The 26742-nt window shown below is 37.3% G+C and overlaps 1 protein-coding gene across 1 annotated transcript in view; it reads right to left on the bottom strand.

Moving 5' to 3' along the window:
* Positions 1-9236: 9236 nt before the first annotated feature.
* Positions 9237-26742, bottom strand: part of LOC136864376 (uncharacterized) — a 444399-nt gene continuing 426893 nt past the window's right edge. The window contains exons 12-13 of the mRNA XM_067141298.2: positions 25599-25715; positions 9237-11960 (exon numbers count right to left, since the gene is read on the bottom strand). Of these exons, the coding sequence (XP_066997399.2) occupies positions 11857-11960; positions 25599-25715 (221 nt within the window). The 3' untranslated portion in view covers positions 9237-11856. The remainder of the gene's footprint in view (positions 11961-25598; positions 25716-26742) is intronic.

The following is a 26742-nucleotide window of genomic DNA, read 5'->3' as shown; positions in this document are numbered from 1 at the left end:
TCCTTTTGTGAACATGTCGTATTCAATTTTATCCATCCGATTTTGTAGAGGCATCATATCCTGAAAGTAGAGGTGCGCGCTCTTAGCGTACAAAATAATGTCCAGCTGGGTGGACCAAAGGGAGCATCTTGTGGACAGTGTACAAATGAAGGTTCCAATAAAAAATAAATAAAACCATAAAAAGACGTGAGAACAGTTTATTTGCATTTCCCCACAAAACCCACTTATGACTGTTTTTGGTTATTTGCCGTTTTTGAGAGAATCGCTGGGCCTACAGATACCACTCTGGTCTCAAATAAAAGCTAATTAAATTTACTACAACTTCATTTCATATAATATTTGACGTGGGATGCTTATTTCAGAAGACATTTCACAAAATAAGTGACCATTTCGAAAAATTCACTTTTTGGAAAAAAGTTCCTATGTTTGAAGAACTGTATCTTGGAAACCAATGGCTGTATAGAGCTCTCTGGTCTCAAATTCTAGCACATTTAGTCTACTTTAAAAGTACATAGAGTTACTATACCGCTTAGACCCATCCTTCACTGAGATATTGAGCAAAACCCGAAAAAAGTCCGAAATTTTCATGGTTTTTTGGGTACACCGCCGCTCGCAGAGCACTTTCGAAATTGCAAATCTGGTTTTTTTAATATTGGTTTAGGTCCTTATAACATATAAAAAATTCAGAACGACCGGACCTTTGCAAGCACGACCCCCTTTTCATGTTTAACTTGGCTGGACTATTTGTTCTTATTTTCATATTAATTTCCTGAATATACATCTTTAGCAGCTATTCACAGTCTACCGTCCTCGATTCACTTATCAAACATTTATGAATACATACCTATAAAGATTGTCAGATCAAACGACATTTTAAAAGTCCATGTGATTGTTGTACTGAATCTATAATATAAATCAATACTGATCTGCATTTAGGGCAGTCGCCCAGGTGGCAGATTCCCTATCTGTTGTTTTCCTAGCCTTTTCCTAAATGATTTCATAGAAATTGGAAATTTATTGAACATCTCCCTTGGTAAGTTATTCCAATCCTTAACTCCACTTCCTATAACTGAATATTTGCCCCAGTTTGTCCTCTTGAATTCCAACTTTATCTTCATATTGTAATATTTCCTACTTTTATAAATACCACTGCCCACCTTCATCAGAGGGTCTGACTTACAAGGGCTGCACGCGGCTAGAAATAGCCACACGAAATTAATTATTAATAGATACCACTCAAACTTATTCGTCTACTAATGTCATTCCATGCCATCTCTCCGCTGACAGCTCGGAACATACCACTTAATCGAGCAGCTCTTCTTCTTTCTCTCAATTCTTCCCAGCTCAAACTTTGCAACATACTTGTAACGCTACTATTTTGTCGGAAATCACCCAGAATAAATCGAGCTGCTTTTCTTTGGATTTTTTCCAGTTCTTGAATCAGGTAATCCTGGTGAGGGTCCCATACCCTGGAACCATACTTGAGTTGGGGTCTTACCAGAGACTTATATCCCCTCTCCTTTACATTCTTACTACAACCCCTAAACACCCTCATAACCATGTGCAGAGATCTGTACCCTTTATTTACAATCCCATTTATGTGATTACCCCAATGAAGATCTTTCCTTATATTAACACCTAGATACTTACAATGATCCCCAAAAGGAACTTTCACCCCATCAACGCAGTAATTAAAACTGAGAGGACTTTTCCTATTTGTGAAACTCGCAACCTGAATTTTAACCCCGTTTATACACATACCATTGCCTGCTGTCCATCTTACAACATTATCGAGGTCACATTGCAGTTGCTCACAATCTTGTAACTTATTTATTTCTCTATACAGAATAACATCATCTGCAAAAAGCCTTACCTCTGATTCCACTCCTTTACTCATATCATTTATATATATGAGAAAACATAGAGGTCCGATAATACTGCCTTGAGGAATTCCCCTCTTAATTATTACAGGGTCAGGTAAAACTTCACCTATTCTAATTCTGAGATCTATTTTCTAGAAATATAGCAACCCATTCAGTCACTCTTTTGTCTAGTCCAATTGCACTCATTTTTGCCAGTAGTCTCCCATGATCCACCCTATCAAATGCTTTAGACAGATCAATCGCGATACAGTCCATTTGACCTCTAGAATCCAAGATATCTGCTATATCTTGCTGGAATCCTACAAGCTGAGCTTCAGTGGAATAACCTTTCCAAAAACTGAACTGCATTCTAACGAACCAGTTATTAATTTCACAAACATGTCTAATATAATCAGAAAGAATGCCTTCCCAAAGCTTACATACAATGCATGTCAAACTTACTGGCCTGTAATTTTCAGCTTTATGTCTATCACCCTTTCCTTTATACACAGGGGCTACTATAGCAACTCTCCATTCATCTGCTATAGCTCCTCCGACTAAACAATAATCAAAGAAGTACTTCAGATATGGTACTATATCCCACCCCATTGTCTTTAGTATATCCCCAGAAATCTGATCAATTCCAGCTGCTTTTCTTGTTTTCAACTTTTGTATCTAATTGTAAATGTCATTGTTATCATATGTACATTTTAATACTTCTTTAGCCTTAGTCTCCTCCTCTATCTGGACATTATCCTTTTAACCAACAATCTTGACATACTGCTGACTGAATACTTCTGCCTTTTGAAGATCCTCACACACACACTCCCCTTGTTCATTAATTATTCCTGGAATGTCCTTCTTGGAACCTGTTTCTGCCTTAAAATACCTATACATACCCTTCAATTTTTCACTAAAATTTGTATGACTGCCAATTATGCTTGCCATCATGTTGTCCTTAGCTGCCTTCTGTGCTGGATTCAATTTTCTAGTAAGTTCCTTCAATTTCTCCTTACTTCCACAGCCATTTCTAACTCTATTTCTTTCCAGTCTGTACCTCCTTCTTAGTATCTTTATTTCTCTATTATAATAAGGTGGGTCTTTACCATTCCTTACCACCCTTAAAGGTACAAACCTGTTTTCGCATTCCTCAACAATTTCTTTAAACCCATCCCAGAGTCTGTTTACATTTTTATTTACCGTTTTCCACCAATCATAGTTACTTTTTAGAAACTGCCTCATGCCTGCTGTATCAGCCATATGGTACTGCCTAATAGCCCTATTTTTAAGACCTTCCTTTCTATCATTTTTAACTATGACAAAAACAGCTTCATGATCACTAATACCATCTATTACTTCAATTTCTCTATAGAGCTCATCTGGTTTTATCAGCACCACATCCAGGATATTTTTCCCTCTGGTTGGTTCCATCAGTTTCTGAATCAGCTGTCCCTCCCATATTAACTTATTTGCAATTTGTTAGTCATGCTTCCTGTCATTCACATTTCCTTCCCAATTGACATCTGGTAAATTCAGATCTCCCGCTACAATCACATTTCTTTCCTTGTCGTTTCCTACATAGCTGATTATCTTATCAAATAATTCTGAATCCGTGTCAGTGCTACCCTTTCCCGGTCTGTACATTCCAAATATATCAAGTTGCCTATTATCTTTAGAAATGAGCTTTACACCTAGAATTTCATGCGTCTCATCTTTAACTTTTTCGTAGCTTACAAATTCTTCTTTCACCAGAATGAATACTTCCCCTCCCACCACTCCTATCCTATCTCTACGATATACACTCCAGTTCCATGAGAAAATTTCTGCATCCGTGATATAATTTCTCAGCCATGATTCAACTCCTATTACAATATCTGGTAAATATATATCTGTTAAATTACTTAATTCTATTCCTTTCTTTACAATGCTTCTACAGTTCAACACTAACAATTTTATGTCATCCCTACTTGATTTCCAGTTCCCTGTTCCCTTATCACTGCTCCCTAGGCCACCCCGTTTCCCTGAATATACCTCCCTATTACCCTTCCAAACAAATTTCCTAACTTATACGTACCACTGCAGTTTGAGTGAAGGCCACCTGAGTGCAGATCCCTATCTCCTACCCACCCATTATGATCTAAAAATTTCACTCCCAGTTTCCCACATACCCACTCCATAGTCTCATTTAAATCCCCAATCACCCTCCAGTCAGTATCCCTCCTACACAGTATTCCACTAATAACAATCTCCGCTTTCTTAAACTACACCCGTGCTGCATTTACCAGATCCCACACATCTCCAGCTATGTTGGAACTTATATCAGCTTGCCTTACGTTGTTGGTACCTACGTGAAACACTACCATCTTCTCCTTCCCCTCCTGAAAGTTCAACACTTCTCACAATTTCAATACCTGCAGGAATTTCTAAGCTAGCAGCTTCTAAATGAGTAATTGCACTCAATATAAATCCAAAGTTTGACTTAATATATGCCATACTTTATGACAAAACTGTTGGAAAAAAATTCCTGTGCAATCTTTTTGCAAAATGCAAACTTGTGTCCTCATCCCGAGGTGGTGCAGCTCTTTTCAAGCACACCCCCATTGAAGGTGAGCTGCATGTGCCACTTTAACCACATACCAGCCCTCCTGCCATTCGTAATATTTCTGGCAGTACAGGGAATCGAACCCGGGCACCCGCAATCTTGATAGAAGAGGCAGAGTATTCCACTTTTAATAACTGCAGATGTGATACCAAGAAGCAGTTTTGTGAATGTTACTTCACATTAGATAAGTTGAAGATGATTTTGCACAGCTACAGGTATCGTCAAACCGCCGAAATATGATGTTTCTATGATAATAGCTCAAAATATGACCTTATGACTAAAAATAGCCATAATATGGATTTATATGATAAATAATAAAAATCACTTAATTGTGATGATAATCACCTGATTTGCACCAAAATCCAATCAGGCAAGAAAATAGAGACATAGAAATAATATGACTTTTCCTAAACATCTGAGCCCCAGTTATCACATACTTTCTTGATCTCCCTTCTTAAACACTTATAATATTATTCCCTTTCCCCATAATCAGGGAACTCGGTACACTCCGGCTTACTCCCAGGTGGGGAACGATTTCTCTGACTGAAGAAAACATTTAATTATTTGCTTAAAAAAAATCTTAAGACTAAAATGAACTGTAGAAGGACCCTAAAATAAATATTTACTTGAATATAGTGAATTTAATTGTTGAAAATTCCTATTATATTAATTTTTTGATACTTTGTGCAAGTGCTTTTGAGCTTGTTTCTTCCAAATAGTAAGACTTTGGTTTTCATTTATACAGTAATATGTTAAGTAATATACTAACAATCTCTCTCTACTTTACAAATAAAAAGTATTTTTATGAGACTCCTTTTCAATACAAAAGTTTTTATATTTTTTATTTGTACTTTTATACTTTTTATTTGTAAATGGATAACTGTCAATATCAAATGAGATTTATAGCATGCAATCTCTGTCTAGAAATAAAATGTTTGTAAATGCAAATTGTAGATTTACAAAGTTTACATGTACTTAAAAGATTTAGAATGGAATCAATTATAATAACCACGAAATTTTCTGTTATGTTGGTTAGCGCTTTGGAGGGTTCCAATTTATATATCTACAATTCATAGGTGACACACACAGACTATAGTACACTACACTACACATAATATTTACAGTCTTCACAGTGTTATGTCTTTTACAGCTGTTCATTATGATACACACGGAAGCAGATCGTGTTCCTGTCCCGGCTTCGCATGATGTGTATTATTCCATTCCGAAACATGATCATTTTCTTGGCATGAAAATTTCCACTCTAGCCACCCTTTCCATAACTAGAGGTTCTCATCAATTGACACTTTGCCATAACGGGTATAAGCTTCTAAAAATCTTGCTACCAGATGGTCATATACTGGCTTTATCTTGTATATTTTGGCTTCATTGTCAGAGAAATGTAAAAATCTGTGGAGGACAAACACTTTTTGACCTGAATAAACAAAGACTGACAGACTTCAAAGGAGGATTGGAAGGACCTGTATGAATAAAAAATACCAGAAAGATGGACAGTGACGAATAATACCTAACAAGATCATGTACAAAGGGCTAGAACCCATTAGATACTATGCATAAGAGGAGACTGGGATTCTTTGGACATATCATGATGCAGGATTCGAGACTTTTGAAACAACTAGTACAACAAAATCTCATCTCAAAAAATACCACAACAGGATGTAAATGGATCTGAGAAGTAAGACAGGATCTGAAGGAAATAGGCCTTGCAACAGAAGACACCACAAATAAGATAAAATTGAATACAAAACTCAAGAATACAAACCTCTGCTTTACCCTTAAGCAAAACAAACCAACAACATGCATATTTTCAACCGAGGAAAGGGCACGAAGATCAGAGCATCTGAAGAAGTACTGGGAGGACCGCAAAGCCCGAACAATCCCTTCAAAGTGACCTGAACGATGGACTGACTAAAGTGATCCTATGCAGTCATAAAGCAATAATAATAATAATAATAATAATAATAATAATAATAATAATAATAATAATAATAATAATAATAATAATAATAATAATAATAATAATAATAATCATAATCATAATAATAATAATAATAATAATAATAATAATAATAATAATAATAATAATAATAATAATAGTAATAATAATAATAATAATGTTATTGGCTTTACATCCCACTAACTACTTTTACAATATTTGGAGATGCCGAGGTATCGGAATTTAGTCCTGCAGGAGTTCTTTTGCATGCCAGTAAATCTACCGACACGAGGCTGACGTATTTGAGCACCTCCAAATACCACCGGACTGAGCCAGGATCGAACCAGCCAATTTGTGGTGAGAAGGCTGGCCAGCTCCTCGACTGTCTGAGTCACTCAGCTTGGCAAGAAAAAATCTCTTCTGTGTCATCAGCTCATAGAAAATAGGCATAGTCAACAAGCGATTGCGAGAAATATATCTTAATTTAGGTTTCTGTACAATCTCCTGTGGCAACAGCATGCCCATAACAAGCTTTATTTCGTCCTTATTTGTCCGAACCCGGTCTTGGTCTTGACTCCTTCGTTTCATCTTACTAAACTTGGTGTTATGTGCAGTTTTCTGCTGGGCATAAAGATTTGTTTCTTGAGCTATGTTCTGGCATATCTCGTCAAAAACAAAATCAAATATTTTGTTGTTTTGTTTTCCCTAAAAACTCTCCCTTTGAAGCATGATGGAATTTTGGATCAAAGCAGGACCTTCTATTGTCTCTTTTCAGTCTAATTTGACGAAAAGGTTGCAGTGGTTGGAATATTATCTGTATTATGTTCAATACTGTAGCTGTCATGATCGCTACTTGAACTGGAATTGAACACGTGTTATCTCTTTCACGACTGCTGAACATTCACATCAGGTGGGCCCAAACACTGTACATTCGAGCCTGCAGTACTTGTTTCAGGTAAATTCCTGTCACTTACGAATTCCTCTTCGGCAGAACTTACTTCTCTAAGATAACAATCCTCCCCACTAAATTCCAACATTTCGTTTATCATGACCAAATGGGTTAATAGTTTGTCAAAATATTGTTTCCTTCTTTTCTATATCTCTTCTGGCCGTGTTAACCCAATCACGTACCATTTAATTGAACTTATTTGTGCCTTGGTGTACCATTTATTTTCATTAATTTACATGATATTATCACCGACACTGAAAAAGCATGCTTTACAGCAACACTATTTATTTCACCAGCTGCAATGTATGAATGATACTCTGGAGTATTACTTACATGCTTTCAGTTCCATTCCCTATTGAGTAAAACATGATTAGAAGCCGTTGGTGTGGCATCAGTTGTAGGCCTAAAATTCAGTGACATACTTGCCGGCAAAACAGCACTCTGTTCACCCCTATCAGCGCCAACGTCACTGTCACACCAACTACTTTCACTACTTTCATTGCCACTAAATTCTTCGTTGCTTATTTCTATATCAATGTCACTCTCTTCTAAAAATTCCCTTATAATCACTTTGTCACTCAATTTGGAGGCAGCCATGATTTTGCTTATGATGAGGTTGCTAAGATACAGGTCATTCTTTCCACAGAATAACTGCACAGGAGTGCTTATTGAATACATCAATATATACCTTACTAATACAAAATCCTTTCACAAAGGAAACCAGCTAGGAGCGGGTCCGGAAATAAACCCTATGCGCGGACGGAGAGATCCGTCTTTGTACGGGAATGGGTTAATAACTCTGTACCCTACTCTTTCTCCAACAGGATGAATACTCTTTCCTCTTACTTCTTGTAAGTCCATATAACATCCTTTTATCACCATTAACATTTTCCATCTCTTGTGTGAATCCCTCCAAACGTTTCTTCAGCTACCACTTTTTTAAAATTTTCAATTTACATTCCTGATATTTCCATTTGCTTTCTTCTTTTCTCCCACTCCTTCCTTCACCAGCTCATTCCACAATGGTGTTTCCTTTCCTTTCACTCTTGTGGATGTTCTGGCATAGATCTTTGCACAACTTCACCAAAATCCATAAAACTACCTGGTTAGTGTAACATAAAAATAATATGGTAGTAGTGTTATTATTTGCACAACTTACAAAAGCCCTTTTAAACTTGTAGGTACCATTACTCCTTCACAGTCCCAGTTCTGTGAATGGACTGTCGTGTTTTAGGGTCTCCTGAAAATGCTCCTGTACTGTATCTTTTAATTTCCACACTTTTATTTTCTTCTCTTTTCTCCTATATTCTTTCTCAGTCTTTCACACCTTCACCCTTGCTACCACTACTTGATGGTTTCCATCAAAAACTTCTCTTCGAAGATCTGTTATGTTCAATAGTTCTCTAAGAATTTTTTTTGACCAAAAATAATCAATTACAGTCTTTGTTCTTCTCTCATATCTCTCACCTTCTATGAGATAACAATAAATATAAATATCTGCAGATGATTTTGATGTTCAGAATCTATTGAATCTATTAAATGGTGCCAGATGTTGTAAAGTGCTTACCTACCTGGGATGGAATGGTGGGAGAAGTTAGTGATAAACAAACTTGTAAGGAGAGAACAGACTACAAACTTATTCTCATTTGCCATTTCTTGATTTGCTGCCATTGATGCTTTCACAGCCCAAACTTATAGACATGAGATAGGCTATTGGGCTTTGTTATACATTTTACGTTTTGAAACGTAAAGAATTCTACCTTATTTTCTTGACATGGCACAAGCCCAAAAGCCTATATCATGTCCATTTCTTGATTTGTTTGCAGGTTGGTTTCTAAAGTCTACAATGAAGAATATGTAAAACTGATTTTTATTTCATTTTCAACTCAACAAGATGTACATTATTTCCGTAAGTAGTAGAAAAATTAGAACACAAAGAATGTCTCAGTTCATCTGAGCGGATCACAGATACTGTAGAGGCAGATGAAGTTGGTAGATTTTTAATATTTCATTATTTTATTTTTTAATTTAAAATATTGCTTAAGAGTTTTATAAAAATTACATTCTACAAACCTCTATACATAATTGTAATCATTGTAATCACAAATGTTCCTCTTAATATGTGATAATAGCAATCTGCTTCACCCACTTTGGCAGGATTAAGTTGAACAGGCAACTGTTTTTCTATGAAGTTAGCTTTGAATAATATTTTTAACTAAATCCAGTAAAGGGAAACTACATTTAAGGATATATAGCCCATTCAGAGTATTATGAACATAAATATTTCTCTAAACCTTTAATCAGCTGCATTGGGAGGTATGTATGTACAAATATGAACAGATATATTAGTCAACAGAATTTAAAATATCACTTAAGATAATCATTTGCTCTAAATATACCTAATTTTTAATTTTTAACCCAAGCAATAGAGAGCTATGAATCAATAAAATAGAACTCAGGACTGATACATATAACTTACGTGAAAGGAATCACAGTGCTGCTCAGATTAGAAGTCCTTTAACTAAATGTTTCTCCTTGCTGGAATTAAATATTGACTGATTTCCATATTCCCTTTCTCATACTCTTACAGAGTTGTATGGCACTAAAAATTGTTTGGACACTTTATTAATGCTGAACTTAACAGTCTTTACAGACTTGACAGCAATTATTAGGTACCTTTTCTCGTAATTCTTCTTTTCAACAACCCAAAGATTTTTTTAAATCCTTAATTTTTATACACCATGATCACTTTTACCTTGCCAACCTCCTCACGACATACCATAATCGGTTCGTACCCCACTGTCGGCAGCCCTGAAGATGGTTTTCCACGGTTTCCCATTTCCTCACCAAGCAAATGCTGGGGCTGTACCTTAATTAAGGCCACGGCCGCTTCCTTCCCACTTCCAGCCCTCTCCCGTCCCATCGTCGCCATAAGACCTATCTGTGTCGGTGCGACGTAAAACAAATAGGAAAAGAAACCATAATCAATTTTTAACTTGCCAACCACCTCACAACATAAGGATCTGGCGATCACTTGCGTATAGCCTACTGGGTAAAATGAAATTACCTCTTGCAAATAGCTGCTTTTATGGATTGACAAAACTGTTCAGTACCTTCAGAAATACATCACTCCAAATCATTTGATGTAATTGATAATAAAATTTGAATAAAAGCCCTCTGGAAGATAAAACATTGTGGTCATAAATAAAATTCAAATGTTTGAAATATTTTGGAACATTATGTAAAAGAACTGTGCCAATGAAATTCTCTATGTGAAGATAACATTTAACCCTACTTACTGTATAAGGCTACAGAGTTAAACATTGTACATTAGTCCAAAGAAGGAAAAAACAGTATGATGTAAGTTATTTTGTTTCCAGTTCTTTTGAGATGAAATTTTATGCTGTACATGAACTACTACTTGACTGTAATTTATCTTGTCTTAGATCAGTACTGTTTAGTTTATGGACATTTCAAATGGATTAGACAATAAATGATTTGTTCTCAACAATGTTACTCTGCATTGATTGTACACCATAAATTAGTGCCATCTTCAATATTTAATATACAACTTCTGAAGATAAATGAATAAATGGGAATATCAAAAATGTTGAATGGCATCACTAGCAGTTGACCTGGTTGATTTAACCTGCCTCTATTGATATTCATACGGTATCATAGTTTAGTGCAACCTGTGTTAACCAGATATCTACACTCAATAGAAATAAAATATGGTATCAGTACTGAGCTTTTGGCTATGCAAGAGTCTCACAATAATACTATTGTGCACATGGACAACACTCAGATAATTTTCAATAGTTAAAACTAAAAATATTAAATCCATGTTTGTTTACTGAACAGAATATAGTCATTTAGTTTCATGTTGTTTGATAGAGTGAGATATCTGGCATGCTCAAGTAAATATTCACTCTCAAAATTATATACTGCATGTACAAGAGTTTTAAACCAAACTGGTAACTTATTCCTGTCTTTACACTGTACTGCAATTTGTCTCGATCATCTTGAAAAATGTACACTTTCATTTCATTCTTTTAAAATGTTTATATAAACTATTCGGTAATTTGTCATTCCTTCACTTACATGCAAATTATTTGTAACTTACATTATCTTAACCTGAAAAGTTAGAAAACTTTTAATAAATATACAGAAGACTGTCTGGGTTATGATATAACCCTCTGATCACATTTATGAAGATAAAAGGATGATTAGGTATTTAACAGAATGCAATCATAACAGTTGTACATGTACTTCACCTATCACAGTGAAAGTCCCACCACTCTCGCATTCACTAACAGTCTTTTCAACATGAGAACACTTTTTATCACCACACTAGCTAGTAAAGCTTTGACCATTTGTTCACTGTTCAATGTATTAACTGTCCTGCTACGCATCATAAGTTCACACACATTTTGCAGTGCACCACTGCACATAATACTGTTGATTAGTGAAGATCAGCATCTCCACACCTTCACAAGCTGCGTGATATGAGTAGAGTAAGGCCCAAAATCATCATGAGGGGTCGAGCAGGTAAAGTAGCAGCATTCTGAACTCCGCCAGGCTTTCGAGGAGGAGCTGAAAATGAAAGTAATAAATATTTTAGTGCTATCATGTAGCGATTGAATATATATTTTTTTCTTTCTAACAAGCTAAGAATAAACAACAACAATGATTACAATATATCATCACAATTAAATAGCCATTCTATGAAAATTTATTTACAACTATATATTACTTGTAATAAACTTCCAACTTATTTGATCTCTTTAGTAGGAACATATAGTAAGCTATCTTTTCTACTGAGAAAGTAGGCTATGCGGTCCTATCCCATTTTCATCCTACTAGAATAAAAGTATATTTTGTCTTGTTACTACGGTGGGTAGGAATGCTGAGCAGTAATGTGGAGCTGATAGCGGATGGAGATAAATCCCTAATGGTAACTTTAGTGGTAGAATTTATTAGCACTTAAACAATTATGTTAGTAGAGGAGCAAACCAAACCAAACCCCATGGCGCAACTACCCCAAAGGGCCTTGGCCTACCAAGCAACCGATGCTCAACCTAAAAGCCTGCAGATTACATGTCATGTGGTCAGCACAATGAATGCTCTCAGCCCTTATTCTTGGCCTTCTAAACCAAAGCCACCATCTATCTGTCAGATAGCTCCTCAATTGTAATCACATAGGCTGAGTGAACCTCGAACCAGCCCTCAGATCCAGGTAAAAATACCTGACCTAGCCGGGAATTGAACCTGGCACCTCTGGGTAATAGGCAGGCACGCAACCCTTACACCGCGGAGCCAATAATTATTTTTTCTCTTCAACAACTAGAGCATAACAACAACAACAACAATAATACTCCAATGCTCGTTCACTAAGTGAATAATGTGTCCTATCACTTGTCAGTGAATCTAGGATAGTACTACTAGTACTTTAAAGGATATGTATGTCTTGCTCCATGGCTGACTGTTCAGCCTCAGGGTACTCGAAAAAACTTTCGACTTATTTGGTCTGTTCAGTATATACAGAGTGCAGAAAAATTTTGTTTTATAAATTAAAGGAGTGTTATAGGATACAAATACAAATATTGTGAACATAGGAATCATAGGACTGCGGTGATTAGTTTCGACGCTACATGCGCTTAAATATTTAAGATCAGCTGCCAACCTCCCAGGCACTTGAGTGAAAACATGCAACATTATTTGTTTTTTGTTTACATATTACCTGCAGACAATAAAGAAAGATAAACATACAGTGCCTAAGAGCAAATGTTTGAAATGTCTACTTCCAACTTGGGGGCACAATTCACATCGACGCAACACTGATTTGTATATTCTTTGGAAAATTCTCGGCATTTCTCAGATATGATGTACAGCCTCAAATATCCCTGTGACTACGTCTTCCTTGCTCTCAGCTGGGGTTTCATGCTCAGAAAAACAGTGGGGCTTGTTTATGCCGAAACTAATAACCGTACACCTATGGTTCCTATGTTCACAATACTTCCATATTTTATACCCACTAACACTCCTTTTAATTTGTGAAAAAACATTTTACCACACCCTGCATAATAGACTATCTTTTCTACTAAGATTGTTGCTTGTGCGGTTTGGGTCATGTAACTGTAAGCTTGCATTCGGGAGATGGTGGGCTTGAATTCTGAAGACGGTTCTCCGTAGTTTTCTGTTTTCATACCGGGCAAATACTGAGCATGTACCTTAACACAACTTCCAAGGCCTATCCCTTTCTCATCCTTGAATTGCTGTAATCCTTCTATACAGTTAGTGCAATGTTGAACTACTATAAGTATATTTTCTCTTGTTACTATGGTGGGTAAGAATATTGGCCAGTAATGTGCAGCTGATAGCAACTGGAAAACAATCCATTCTGATAACCTTAGTTGTAGAATTTATTTTCATTATGAAATTATGTTAGCAGATGAGCAATTAGTTATTATTCAATCCTTTCCAACAACAACAACAACAACAACAACAAAACAATAATGCCACAATATTCATTCAATAAGTGAATTATGTGTCCTATCACATGTCAGTAAGTCTAGGATAGGACTACTACTTCAACATCTTGGCTATTGGGATGTGAGGTTTTAATCCTTAACAGTACCGTATTTTCTCACATAATTAACGCCCTTGCATAATTTACGCCTTTGCATAATTTACACATCACAACATTTTTGGGCCCAAAGTGGAAAAAAGAATTGTTCACATATTTGACGCGTCCATCACGCAGCTCCAGATGCATTTCGAAATAAATATGTCAATTACTCAGCTAGCAGCCTTCCTATTGCAAAACTGGGCATACCAAATACTAGGCAACGTATTATCAGCCGGTAGGAAATAGCACTGCACTAGTTCAGTGAGAGAATTGGTGCAGAAGTGACTATTGATGCTCTATTCCACTCTGGTACAGACATATTTTACGAGTGTTTTGGGTATGGGACATGCGTTTTCTGTGATCTCAGAATTGTTTGTTAGTCCACAGAGAACAAGAATACTGCACCATATAAACTTGCGGTGATCAGTTACACCGGAACATACAGGCATAGCGCAGCGGGCTGCAAGTATTCAGTGTCCGAATGTAGCATGCGCTACCTTGGCAACAGAGAAATGCACTTCCAAGAGACCAACAAGTCTCGCAGACGTTTTTCAAGATGGCAGTGACTTACATGATGTTCGCGTGTAATATTGTCACTTAGAACTATTGAATAATTGGTATTCTGAGCTATATTTTACCGTCTGAAGCACCAGAGTGAAGCTGCCAAGTACTTTTGTAAGTGAGTGTGGTTTTAAATCTGCATTGTGGAGGTTAGCGTACATTAAAGGATCAACTTCATAACTAACCTCATCCTGCTAGTTAACCGATAATGGCCACCTGGAGGTCAGCAAGATCTTGCTAACTCACTGAATCTAAATAATGAAAATCAGCCAGTCTCATGTAAACTCATTAATCCACAGGATAAAGAAAGCAACATTCTCACCTGTACCGGTGAACCAGGTAACCTCATGACAACCTCTGTTACTGTTCCTAAAGTACCTAATCAATCTACTAACAACCCAAGGTTAAGTTACTCTGCAGCAATGCAATCCTATCCTACCAAAGATCAAGCTCTTGTTATTTAATCTTGTGATGGTATTAGTATCCAAGATTATATACTAGCAATTGGAAAACTGACTAGCCCTAGCCCTGGAAGAATATGTATCTTCCTTGCAAATCAAAAGTGTGTTCAAGAATTAATTTCAAAACACCTCAAGATTCTCATAAATAGTGTTCCCGTGGAAATAAGACCTCTCCTAACTAAAAACAAACTAGTTACTCTATCTAATGTTTGCCCTGTGATTCCTAATATTGTTATTGAAGAAGAATTTCCCAAACTTGGCATTAAACCAATGTCAAAGATCTCCCCTATTAGAGCAGCTCTAACAATCCCTGGATTTTCTCACATTCTCAGTTTTTGGAGACAGATTTATGTTCATAATGAAGATTTTAACAAACTTCCAGACTCACTCCAAATCGAATATGAGGGTACCAATTACTGGATTTATCCTCCAACATATCTACCTGCTTCCTTTGTAAAACTGAGGGGCACTTAGCTAGAAACTGTCCTGATAATGTTGAAATGATAAATGAAAACTCCTCATTAAATCAAAACAGTTATTCTTGTGGCAAAATCAATCTAACAGAATTTCCTCAATTAGTAGAGGATACAGAAAAAATGAAAACAAACGGTCAAGAAAATATTACCTGTACTCCCTCACAAACTGTTCTTCAGACAGCTGCTACATTACAACTCTTCAGTATTCCCAAGACCAAAACTGTGGTCCTTTACCTTCAGTCGAAACTACTCTAACCTCTCCTTTGGAATTTCCTCAAAACCCCTCACATGTTCATCTTGTTGGATCAAAGAGGCCAATATCACTATCTAGCAGTGAAACTACAGACAGAAAAGACCTTGATTTTAAGAAACCTCCCCTAACAACTGAATCTTCAACAAATAAACAGACAGGGAAACACAAGACAAAACAAACTTATAAGAAACCAAAGACAGAGAAGGAAAGCACAACTATTAGTGATATGCTTAAGTCAATTAAGCAAGTCCTAGAAGCCAACCCTCAGTCCTTTCTCCTCAGTTACTTACAACTCCAATCCTTTTTTTGAAAACAGTGTTGGAGTTAATGACATAACAATAGCTTCCAATTACACCAAAGATCTAGAGGGTTTAGCCCAAGCCCTTCAAAAACTATATCCATACTACACTGAAAAATCCATAAAGAACAGGAGTACCGTACTCGATTAGTCAAGAAACTGCTTAAGGCTAGCAGTCAAAACTGAAATGAAGCAATTAACAGTTTAGTTCCAGATTACTCCAGCAATGACTCTACTTCACTTACAAAATAATGATAATATTCCCTCTATATCTGTTTGTCATTCTTATGACTTTAACATTACTTCAATGGAACCTCAACAGTTTTCGATCACAGTGAGAGTATTTACAACTTCTACTAAATAAGCATCAGCCTTCAGTTGTCTGTCTACAAGAAACTAACTTTCAAGACAACTTTGTTTCCCATTAAAGACAGTTGAAAGTATATTATAAAAAACAAATGAATCCAAATCATGCAAGTGGAGGCGTAGCAACCTATGTTAAAAATAATTTACACCATGAAGAGGTTCCTTTAACTACCGATTTAGAATTAGTCACAGTTTTATTATACCTACCACAAGCTAAATGCATATGCAATGTTTATTTTCTTACAAATAGTACATCTCACACTGATGATTTAAAATTTTAATAGCCACAACAGTCTATGGGGTAGTCACAATGCTGATGCAATAAGGAAAGAAGTAGAGAAGACACTAGATGAATTTTCTCTAGTAATATTGAACTCAACTGCTCCAACCCGTTCTGATATAGCACGCAGAACATACAGTAACACAGATTTAACTACATGTACGCCAGACATAGCTGCACTGTTTAAATGGTCCATTTATTCAACTCTAAAAGGAAGTGACCACTTCCCCATTATAATTAACAATGATCGAAGTTCTCTAGACAACACGTCAAAACCCCAATACATGTAAGTGGAATTTAAATAAGGCCAATTGGAAATCATTTAGAATGACTGTAATTAACTATTTACATGATCTAACTCCAACAAATAAATTTATTTCTAAGCACATCAGTGATATTGTTTAATTGTTTAAGTAATAATTAAATCTACAGACCAGAGTACAAAAACAACTCCTATGCCCTTTAAGAAAACGGTCCCCTGGTGGAATTACTCCTGTAAAGAGGCTATCAAAAGTAAAAACCGTGCTTACTACCTCTACAAAAGAAATCCTACACCTGAAAACAAAATTAATTTTCAGAAATATCGAGCAATAGCAAGAAATAAAATAAAATTTAGTAAGAAAACCTCCTGGTTAATATTCGTCTCCTCCTTAACTCCTATGCACCTGTAAGCGGACTGATATGCACTCGAGAGGCTGGCCCAGGACTCCACAAGCGGCCTGATATGCCGGGGTGCAAGGCAGAATATTGGGGACGTTTGTGACATCTGTTGGCTTTTTCTGGAAATATTTCTACTTGAAATCTGTTCTTGGTGTCTCAGAGTGTCACCACAGTGCTCTGGTATGCTTCTTTGGCAAAGAGAATTAATTAAAATATCGATCGAGAAATCGGTATTCTGTTGTTGACAAGATGGCTGAGAAGGAAGTTGCTTGTTTGCGCGATTTGCTCAGTAATAGCAAAATTCAGACCTTACTTGATGTTTTAGGCTCTGATTTCAGCAGTGATAGTGAGGAAGAAGTTATTAGTGATCCTGAGCATGAATGAACACGAAATGTATCAGCAGAGATCTTTCGTGTAGTAATATCGTACGACATGGAATGCCGAATGGACTTTCTCCCGCCCCTCAAGATATGATTACGACTGCTGGATTTGAACCTACAATCTTGGTACCTGAATGCAAACACTTTACCACTGATCCTCAGACTGAATAATAATAATAATAATAATAATAATAATAATAATAATAATAATAATAAATATACCGCGTGAAACATACGGCTGTATGTTCATGTTTGGGAGATAGTAGGTTCGAATCTCATCATTCGCTGCTTCGTGAATGGTTTCCCATTATATTCTTATTTCCAAATCAGGCAAATGTTAGGCTCATGTCGTATAATTAAGGCTATACCACACACTAAATAACTTCTAAGGTAAGATAAGTTAATGAAAAATTTAAGTTTTCAAAGGGACTTTTTATGTGTTATATTTCTGTATTAATCTGCTTTTTGTGTCATGAGCAATAGCGTGGAATTTCTCAATAATATAAAACAGGTCCCATGACAATATGTGCAGTCGATCACCCACTATCCATTATACTGTTTTAACCAAAAGCTTGCAACACCAAGGTTGCATACTAAAAATTTGGCAAATTCCTAGCAATGTCAGTGCACAGGGCGGTTTGGTGCATATGGGTTAACTTCCCAAACTTCACAAAAAGTTATGTGGAATAAAATCAAAGGAATAAACAGTAAATATGGTACATTCTGCATTGCCTCTCTAAGAGATCCAGTCTCTGGATCAATTATAAATGAAACCTCAAAAAAATAGCTGATCAACTGGCTAACTCATTTGCAGAAATCTCTAGCAATAACAATTATGAACCTGGATTTCTTCACATGAAAACAACTCGAGATCCAATATACTTAAGTCAAACTGTACCTAGACCAAACTATGCTTATAATGATACATCAGTGTCCAAAAGTTAAGCATAATCACTAAACGAGGCCATACCGCCTGATAGGAATGTCAGACGGATTGCTGAACAAATGGAAGCTGAATCACACACCATATGTCACACAACTTGTCCAAAAAAACAGTGTCAGAAAGGTTCTGATAGCTAAGGTATACCGTTGACAAACACTAACAAAAGTTGGCAATATTTTCCACAACAAAATATGCTGTTAATAGGGTGTATAGTTACCCTTAACGGCCACACATCCTTTGCAGCGACATGGCATGCTTTCTATCAGATGGCCCAAGAGCTCTTGTGGCAGTTGATCCCATTCCTCCGAAAGGGCAATGTGAATGCCTTGGAGGGTCCTTGGTAGAGGCTGATGGGATACAATTTGCCTCCCCAATGCATCCCAGGCATGTTGTATAGGATTCAGATCCGCAGACCTTGCTAGCCAGACCATGCTATGAATATTTTCCCCAACCAGAAATTCATCCACCAGAGCAGTCCACTGCAGTCGGGCATTATCATCCATTAAGAGGAAGTCTGGACCAACCGCACCTCTGAAGAGTTTAACAGACAACTTTCTGTTTGTTGCCTATAGAAGCTCATTTGGCTATGGAATATTTTCCCTGCCCCCTGTGATTATTAACCAAGATTAAACCACTCTGCATATTTCTGATATGTCAATGCTACAATCATCTTCCAACGATTAAAGCAACGGGACGCACTTGGTAATATACTTTTTTATATCCTTGCTCACCAAGCTGCTCTCTTGTAAATATGTATATAAACTGTAAATTCTCAACTGTTCATTTGGATAATGTAAATTTACTGTATAGTTACCAACCATTGGCAGTAATTTTTGTTAAAAACATTGACGCCGAGCAGTATACCCTTTCCCCCCGACTGTTATACTGTAAATAATTTTAAAACTTTATAATTTCCTATGAGTGCATCAATTATTCTTCTGAGCACCACTGCTGAACTCTGCTATAATTACCCAGTAATTTTAAGCATTGGTGCCGACTTCTTATTCTTTAAACTTATATTGTTTAACCATCACCATTGTACAAGAGTTTCTCGTACTTAATTTTTCCCATTGTAATGTGTATTAATTTGTGCATGTTAAATACTAATCAGGTACCTGATTTTTGCCTTGAGGAGGTAATTTTGACTGATGATGCCCTCAATGAAGGGCGAAACATGTCTCAAGCGGAATTAAGAATAAATTCCTAAATGTAAAATTTACATGTATTGAATAGGTGACAAAATAAACCATTTCGCATCCTACATTGTTTCCAAAGCCTGGAAATGATACTTTGTGGCACATTCAAGGATACGGCGACTTCGGTCTGTGTCTGGCCTGCTTCCAGGCGGCCGAGTATTCTACCCTGCAAAACGGGGTCCAAATGGTGTTGTTGTGTCATTATGTTGTCAAGTTCACCACAAGGCTACACTCCGCACACTACAACAGGGTAAACATGACTGAGGGAATATGGGGCGCAGGCACTGGCTATGTTTACCTTGCAGTTACGCCGCTAGTCAAAGCAGGGAACACTCCTTTCCTATAAAGAGCAAACATGTAAGGTTGGTAGGTGCATATGTCGTGCGATTTGCGGTCTATTTTCTGGTGCCCTGCTTTTTTTAAGTTCCAAGTTTGCTTATCATGTGTACGTTACATTTCAAGGTAATGTTTTGTAACCCACTGATGTGTTCTCAGGCAATCGCCTTTGGGTACATAATTTTTTATATGATGATTGTTGTCAGATTCCCCTTGATTTGATATTCAACAAAAACTGATGATGACTCCAAGGGAGTCGAAACCCGTCTTTGCCCAATAAATTTAATATATTTTACAATGTGTTGAATGGTGCAACATCTCTCAAACTCTATATTATTCCAGTGGTTACACGGTACACAGTTAAAAAAGGGGAAAATAAATTAACTTACACGGCACCTTAAAACCTTAGCACCAAATAAAACATCAGATGAACTGTGCCAATACAAACAAATAATGTACATCAGGTTGGGCAACGTGACAACCAAGATAAAGGAATGTGGAGCGGTTCTGAGAAACCTACCAGGGCAATTGGGATATGAAGGCAGCGGGTTTCCAGAAAAATCAACGGTGATCCCTTGATTCACAATAATATTTTCCAAAATAAAAATTACAAAGAAAATTCCGAACAAAATCCATCTATCTAAACAATCCAGTTACGCTATATCCAAAGTACAAATTAGATATATTTGCCGAGAGCTTTCTTCTTAGGCCAAGAGGTAAACTAAAGATATCTTAACATAATGCAACTTCTACAATACAATTTTGAGGCTAAGAGGAACCACAGGATACAAATACAATATTAAATGAAAGTTAACGCGCTTTCCGACAATTGCGCCACATAATGGAAATTGAGTGGCGAGTCTGGGCGAGTAGGGTAAACTCCTATGTGAAAATAAAAGTGAACATTAACTGTAAATTAAGATTGAACTGAAACTAACAGTGCTTACCTCAAGGTAGCTCATCCCGGGAGGGAGGATTCGCCAACATGGATCTGATCGCTGGACTGACGAGAAAACGAAAGACCACGAAATCTCACCTCACTCTCTTAAGGAGGCAAGACTGGCCCCGGTGTGATCACCGAGTGACCAATCAGAGCACAGGAGGGTTCCTATCGCCACCCAGATCCACCAATCAAAACCCTTTTTCACGTCGCAATGTTTTCACAATATTTTAGAACATCATCTAACTGATTGCGAACTTTCCTATCTTCCAAAATTAGTAAAGACATGCTTCTAGAATCGACAGGGGCCGACACAACCTGTTCCAAAAGTCTGTGTGACAAAATTTTCCAGAACTCTACAAAATATCACAGAATAATAATAATAATAATAATAATAATAATAATAATAATAATAATAATAATAATAATAATAATAATAATAATAATAATAATAATAATAATAATAATAATAATATACAATCTAGTAGTTACATTTCCAAATTTAGGTAGATAAAGGGAATACAAATAAAATATTCTACAATAATATTTTACACCATCTAGTAAACCTTTCTTGACAGAGACATGTTCCACAGGTCTCAGCATTGAAATCGCCCATTTGCACTATCTTATCCTTGCTGTTGATCCCGACTATGATGTTACTGAATGCTTCACAAAACTTGTCAACTTCATCCTCATCTGCAACCTCACATGGTGAATACACTGAGACAATTCTGAACCTAATTCCTCCAAATGACAAATTTATCAACATTATTCACTCATTTACATGCCTAACAGAAACCACACTCCTGTCAAAGAAAGCAAAACATTATGTAATTCAGACAAAATTTAATGTTAGGCAATTTGAAACCTTGTATAAATTGAATGTTATGACATTACAAAATGGCAATGTATCATAAGTTAATTAGCCCATGTGAGAAGTTTCAGTACAATAATTGATAAATATTAGTGATTGTGACAATCACAACAGTAATACTAGCATATCCCGCCTTTTGACAAGAATAACCACAAACAGCTGTCGTAAGGTTATTGCTGCAATTCTCACACCACTTATTTTTGTGGACATTACAGCTTGTCTATAACAGCTAGTCTCGCTTCTAAGCCAGGTCATAATGGCTTTTTCACCCGAAAATGCAGCAAGGGCCATAGTATTGGTGGAGGATGGCTGCAGTATACACTAAATAGCAGGCGTTACCGGCACGTCTTGTTCTAATGTGTACAGAACAGTTAAAAGTTACAGAGAGGAAATTATCTTCACCAGGAGGCCCGGTTCTGGTTGTAGGAGAAGCACTACTGAGTGCTATGATCCCTTTCTCGTAATGCAGGTTCTTCGTGATCGATACACAACAGCTGTGGATGGCAGAAATCGTTTGCAGCAAGTATGGGGCACGAACATCAGCGAAAGGACAGAGGACAGTAAGGAGAAGGTTGTATGAAGTGGATTTAACGTCCAAGAGGCTCGGCACAGGACCTCGGCTTATACGTGGGCACCACGCCTCTCAGATGCAATTTGCCAATGCCCATCGAAACTGGACTGTGGAGCAGTGGAGCTTGGTTCACAGATAAATCCAGATTCTGATTGAGGGCACCGGATGGAAGGGAGGGAGTATGGAGAAGGTCCAGGGAATGTTATTTACCCTATACATTCTCTGTAAGAACACAGTTCAATGAAGGCTCTGTGATGGTCTGGGCGGGGATTACCACTGATGCGCACACAGAGTTTGTGTTCCTTGAGAATAGAAGCAAACACATCAATACACTAATACATCAAAGAGATTTTAGTGGATCATGTGGTGCCTTTTGCACCTGTCATCAGCAAGAATTTTATCCTGATGCATGACAATGCTCGCCCACACATTGCCATCTGTGTACGTAAGTACCTGGATGAAGTTGGAATTGAGTGCATGGTGTGGCCTGCTTGTAGTCCCAACCTAAACCCGATAGAGCATGTCTGGGTTATGCTTGGAAAATGTGCTAGGAGTCGTGCCCCTGACACACTGGCTCAACTTTGGGCTGTACTCCAGGCAGAATGGGAGCTCATACCACAAGAGAACATTCCAGATTGCATCCTGAGCATTCCTGATCGAATCACAGCTGTAACTGTGGCTAGATGTGGTAATACCCATTACTGAGGCAATGGAAATGTGTTGAAAACATGTCGACAAATGGACTGCATACAAAACTGTGCAGAGCTCCAGGTTTCAACATTTCCAAATTCATGTTGGTGGACTGTTGTGATTGTCACGATCAACAATCTTTATAAATTATTGCGCTGAAACTTCTCAAATGGACTAATTAATTTATGATACATTACCATATTTTTGTAATGTCATAATATTTTATTTTTATCGTGCTTCAAATGGATTATCTTTAAATTTTGTCTGAAATACGCAGTGTTTTGCTTTTTTGCTGGTAGGTGTATGTTGTGTGCAATAGTATTCCTGACAAAGTCCTACCCCACACTCTGCCCTTCCCTTCTTAACACTCGTCAAGTACACTTTATAATCTCCTATCTCTTCCTTGTTATCTTCACTTACCCAAATATCATTAACTCCTAACACATCCAGATGCATCCTCTTTGCTGACTCAGCCAGTTCTACTTTCTTTCTTCCATAAGCCCCATTAATATTGATAACTCCACATCGAATTCCATTTTGTTCGCCAAGTAATTTCCAAGGAGTCCCTTGCCTGTCGAATGGAAGTGGAACTCTGTTTCTCTCATAGGTCCGAGGTTTGCTTAAAATGTTCCGAGCATGCTTCATGAAAATTCTGTGAGGCAGGATGTTACCCTTACTTACACATATTCCCAGTGAGGTTCTCTCATCTAATGGGTCAGGGGCCACTGGTGGATTGTACAGTTATATCTGCCTGAGCACAAGGAGAGCCATCACTCAGAATATGTCCTAGATTCCCACTCCCATTCCATAGCAACTGGTATCCCAACTCTCAGAACTACTTACTAGGTCACTCAGCCATTGCCCATGGTTCATGAACTAGGCCGTGACTACAATAACCCACACCACAAACTATCAGTAAAATTATTGCTATTTATTTACAAAACAGGAATGAAGAAGATCAGAACGTGGTTTATGATGCAAACGATTCATGCAAAGCAGAAGAGCTACTAGCTGCTGCACAATTGACTTGAAAAGCCTCACGACTCTTCAAATGGTGAAACATGCCCAATGTATTTTTGCTTTTGGAACTAATACACTGGAAACAAATATTACAATGCACTTTATTTCCTGGATCTATTGTGAAGCACTCCCAGGCTTAAAATTTTGTTTTAGTAGCCATCAAAGTGCGCTAAAATTAAATTGTGAGCAGAAGGGTGCAAATCTTTCCTGTCCAGCATAAATCAAAGGACCAGGCTGAAAGGAATTATACTGCTCACCTTACGGGTTGACTTTTGCACATACGTATTTACTAAGAACAGAAGGGAAAACCATCACCTGACGCCTACACTTGACCGTGACATCACAGAATGTTATCGTTCTCAGTGTACCATGTAATGTCAGGAGCATAGGCTACTTACTATTCTCAAGAGCCTCACAGAGTGTGTTTCGTCAGCAAGAAATCAGGCAATACTTGAGCTTCTTGAGTCATGCACTCTTGTTTGCCATCCCTCAGCAACACTATACTACACCATACTAACACATAGTTTCCTGTATATGGTCCGGCTCCATAGCTAAATGGTTTGCGTGCTGGCCTTTGGTCACAGTGGTCCCAGGTTAGATTCCCGGTAGGGTCGGGAATTTTAACCACCATTGGTTAATTTTTCTAGCAATGGGGCTGGGTATGCGTATGTGCTGTCTTCATCATAATTTCATCCTCATCATGATCCGCAGGTCGTCTACGAAAGACCTGCACCTGGCGAGCCGAACATGTCCTCGGACACTCCCGGCACTAAAAGCCTTACGCCATTTCATTTTTTTTTTTTTTTTTGTGTATATGGCTGATGCCTGCCACCTTCATCAAACTGTCTGCCTAACAAAGGCTACCCCAGTCTAGTAATAGCAATACAAAATTATTATTACAATTAAATATTCAGAATTTGCAAAATTTAGGCAAAATATTGACTCATCTGATGATGGAGTCTAAGTTTGAGGTAAAGAGTGCAAGAGGGACACCCAGAGAAAGATGAATAGACTTGATTAAGACCAGTGTAAGAAGGAGAACCTGGAATGGAATTACAGAAGAAGAATGGTGGAAGGAGAGAGGATGTTGGAGAAGTATGATAAATACCCCCACCCAGCTGGAGCTGGATAAGGGGAATTGATGATGTTGATGTTGTTGATGATGATGATGATGATTAAATAATCAACAAATTATCCCAAAATCACACTTGAAACAGGTTTCTGAATATGTACTTGAATATATCTAAATAGAATGGATTGCATAAATTCACTGAGCTGTAATAATGCTAGCATCTTACCAGTGATAGGTTTCCATGGTTTGGTGGGCTCAGGAGGATACTTGCTAGACAACCAAGGACTAGTTGGATGTGGTCTCTGAGGTGATCCAGAAGTTCTCTGATCTCCAACACAGGATCCTGAGCCATTAAAGGAATGAAACCATGTAAATAACTCCTTCAAATACAGAACAGTCAGTAATAAACTCATATGTTTCATGTAACATTATCAACAAAAATATTCTCTCTTAAAGAAATTTAATAATCATCAAATTAAAGGAAATACTCCAGTCAGGAAAATCGATGGTTCTAGACCTAATCATAAGATCTGAGAAAATAATATATTCTTAATGTCCCATTCTTTTGCCCTATAAAACAAAAAATGTCACATCACCAGCTCTGCTGATCACCACAGTGCTTCTGACACCAGTTCCAGAGGTATGTTACAGTAATATTCTTAACTAATAAGATACCCATGCTTCGCTACGGTATTATACTGAAATTTATAATTGAATGCTTATTGTTTTATATAAAATCCGCAGAAATTCGCGATCTGACTCATTTCCTGAGAGAATCCGCCAAAATTCGCGATCTGACTCATTTTCTAATAGATTGCGGCAAGTTTCCTCCCATTTTTCAATCTTTCTTCCCAGGTATTCCACCTGGTCAGTTGGGTCCCTAAATCTTTGCCATCTTTTCCTATAAGCATTTTTAACATGCATCGAATCCTTCAGGAGATCCGGCATGGTGTCATCTTGGGTGCCTTGGCGATACTGAACCCACGGCCGGACTGCATTCTTAGCCATCACCCGTCCAGGACCTGTTTATAGCGCGGTCCATTTATATTGGTATCATTTGACGATGGTCCAGAACATTATTATTATTATTATTATTATTATTATTATTATTATTATTATTATTATTATTAGATGTTCTGGACCCCACAGCAACATGCAAGACCGCTACTTGGCTGTAAATTACATCTGCTGCCACTGTCATTGTTGACAATGTGACCAGCACCATTGCCGCGGATAGGCAAGTGTGCGGGTTTTCTGGTGATACAAATGACATACTTCCATGCATTATTGACCTTATTATAGAGTTGAAGAATTTGACAGTCAATCTCATTCCTATTGTTTATTTCAAATGTGTTTAAATTTTTATTTAT

Source organism: Anabrus simplex, chromosome 2 (assembly GCF_040414725.1).
Source record: "Anabrus simplex isolate iqAnaSimp1 chromosome 2, ASM4041472v1, whole genome shotgun sequence".
NCBI lineage: Eukaryota > Metazoa > Arthropoda > Insecta > Orthoptera > Tettigoniidae > Anabrus > Anabrus simplex.
The sequence above is the reverse complement of the archived record's forward strand: the minus strand, read 5'-3'. Positions and strand labels throughout refer to the sequence as shown.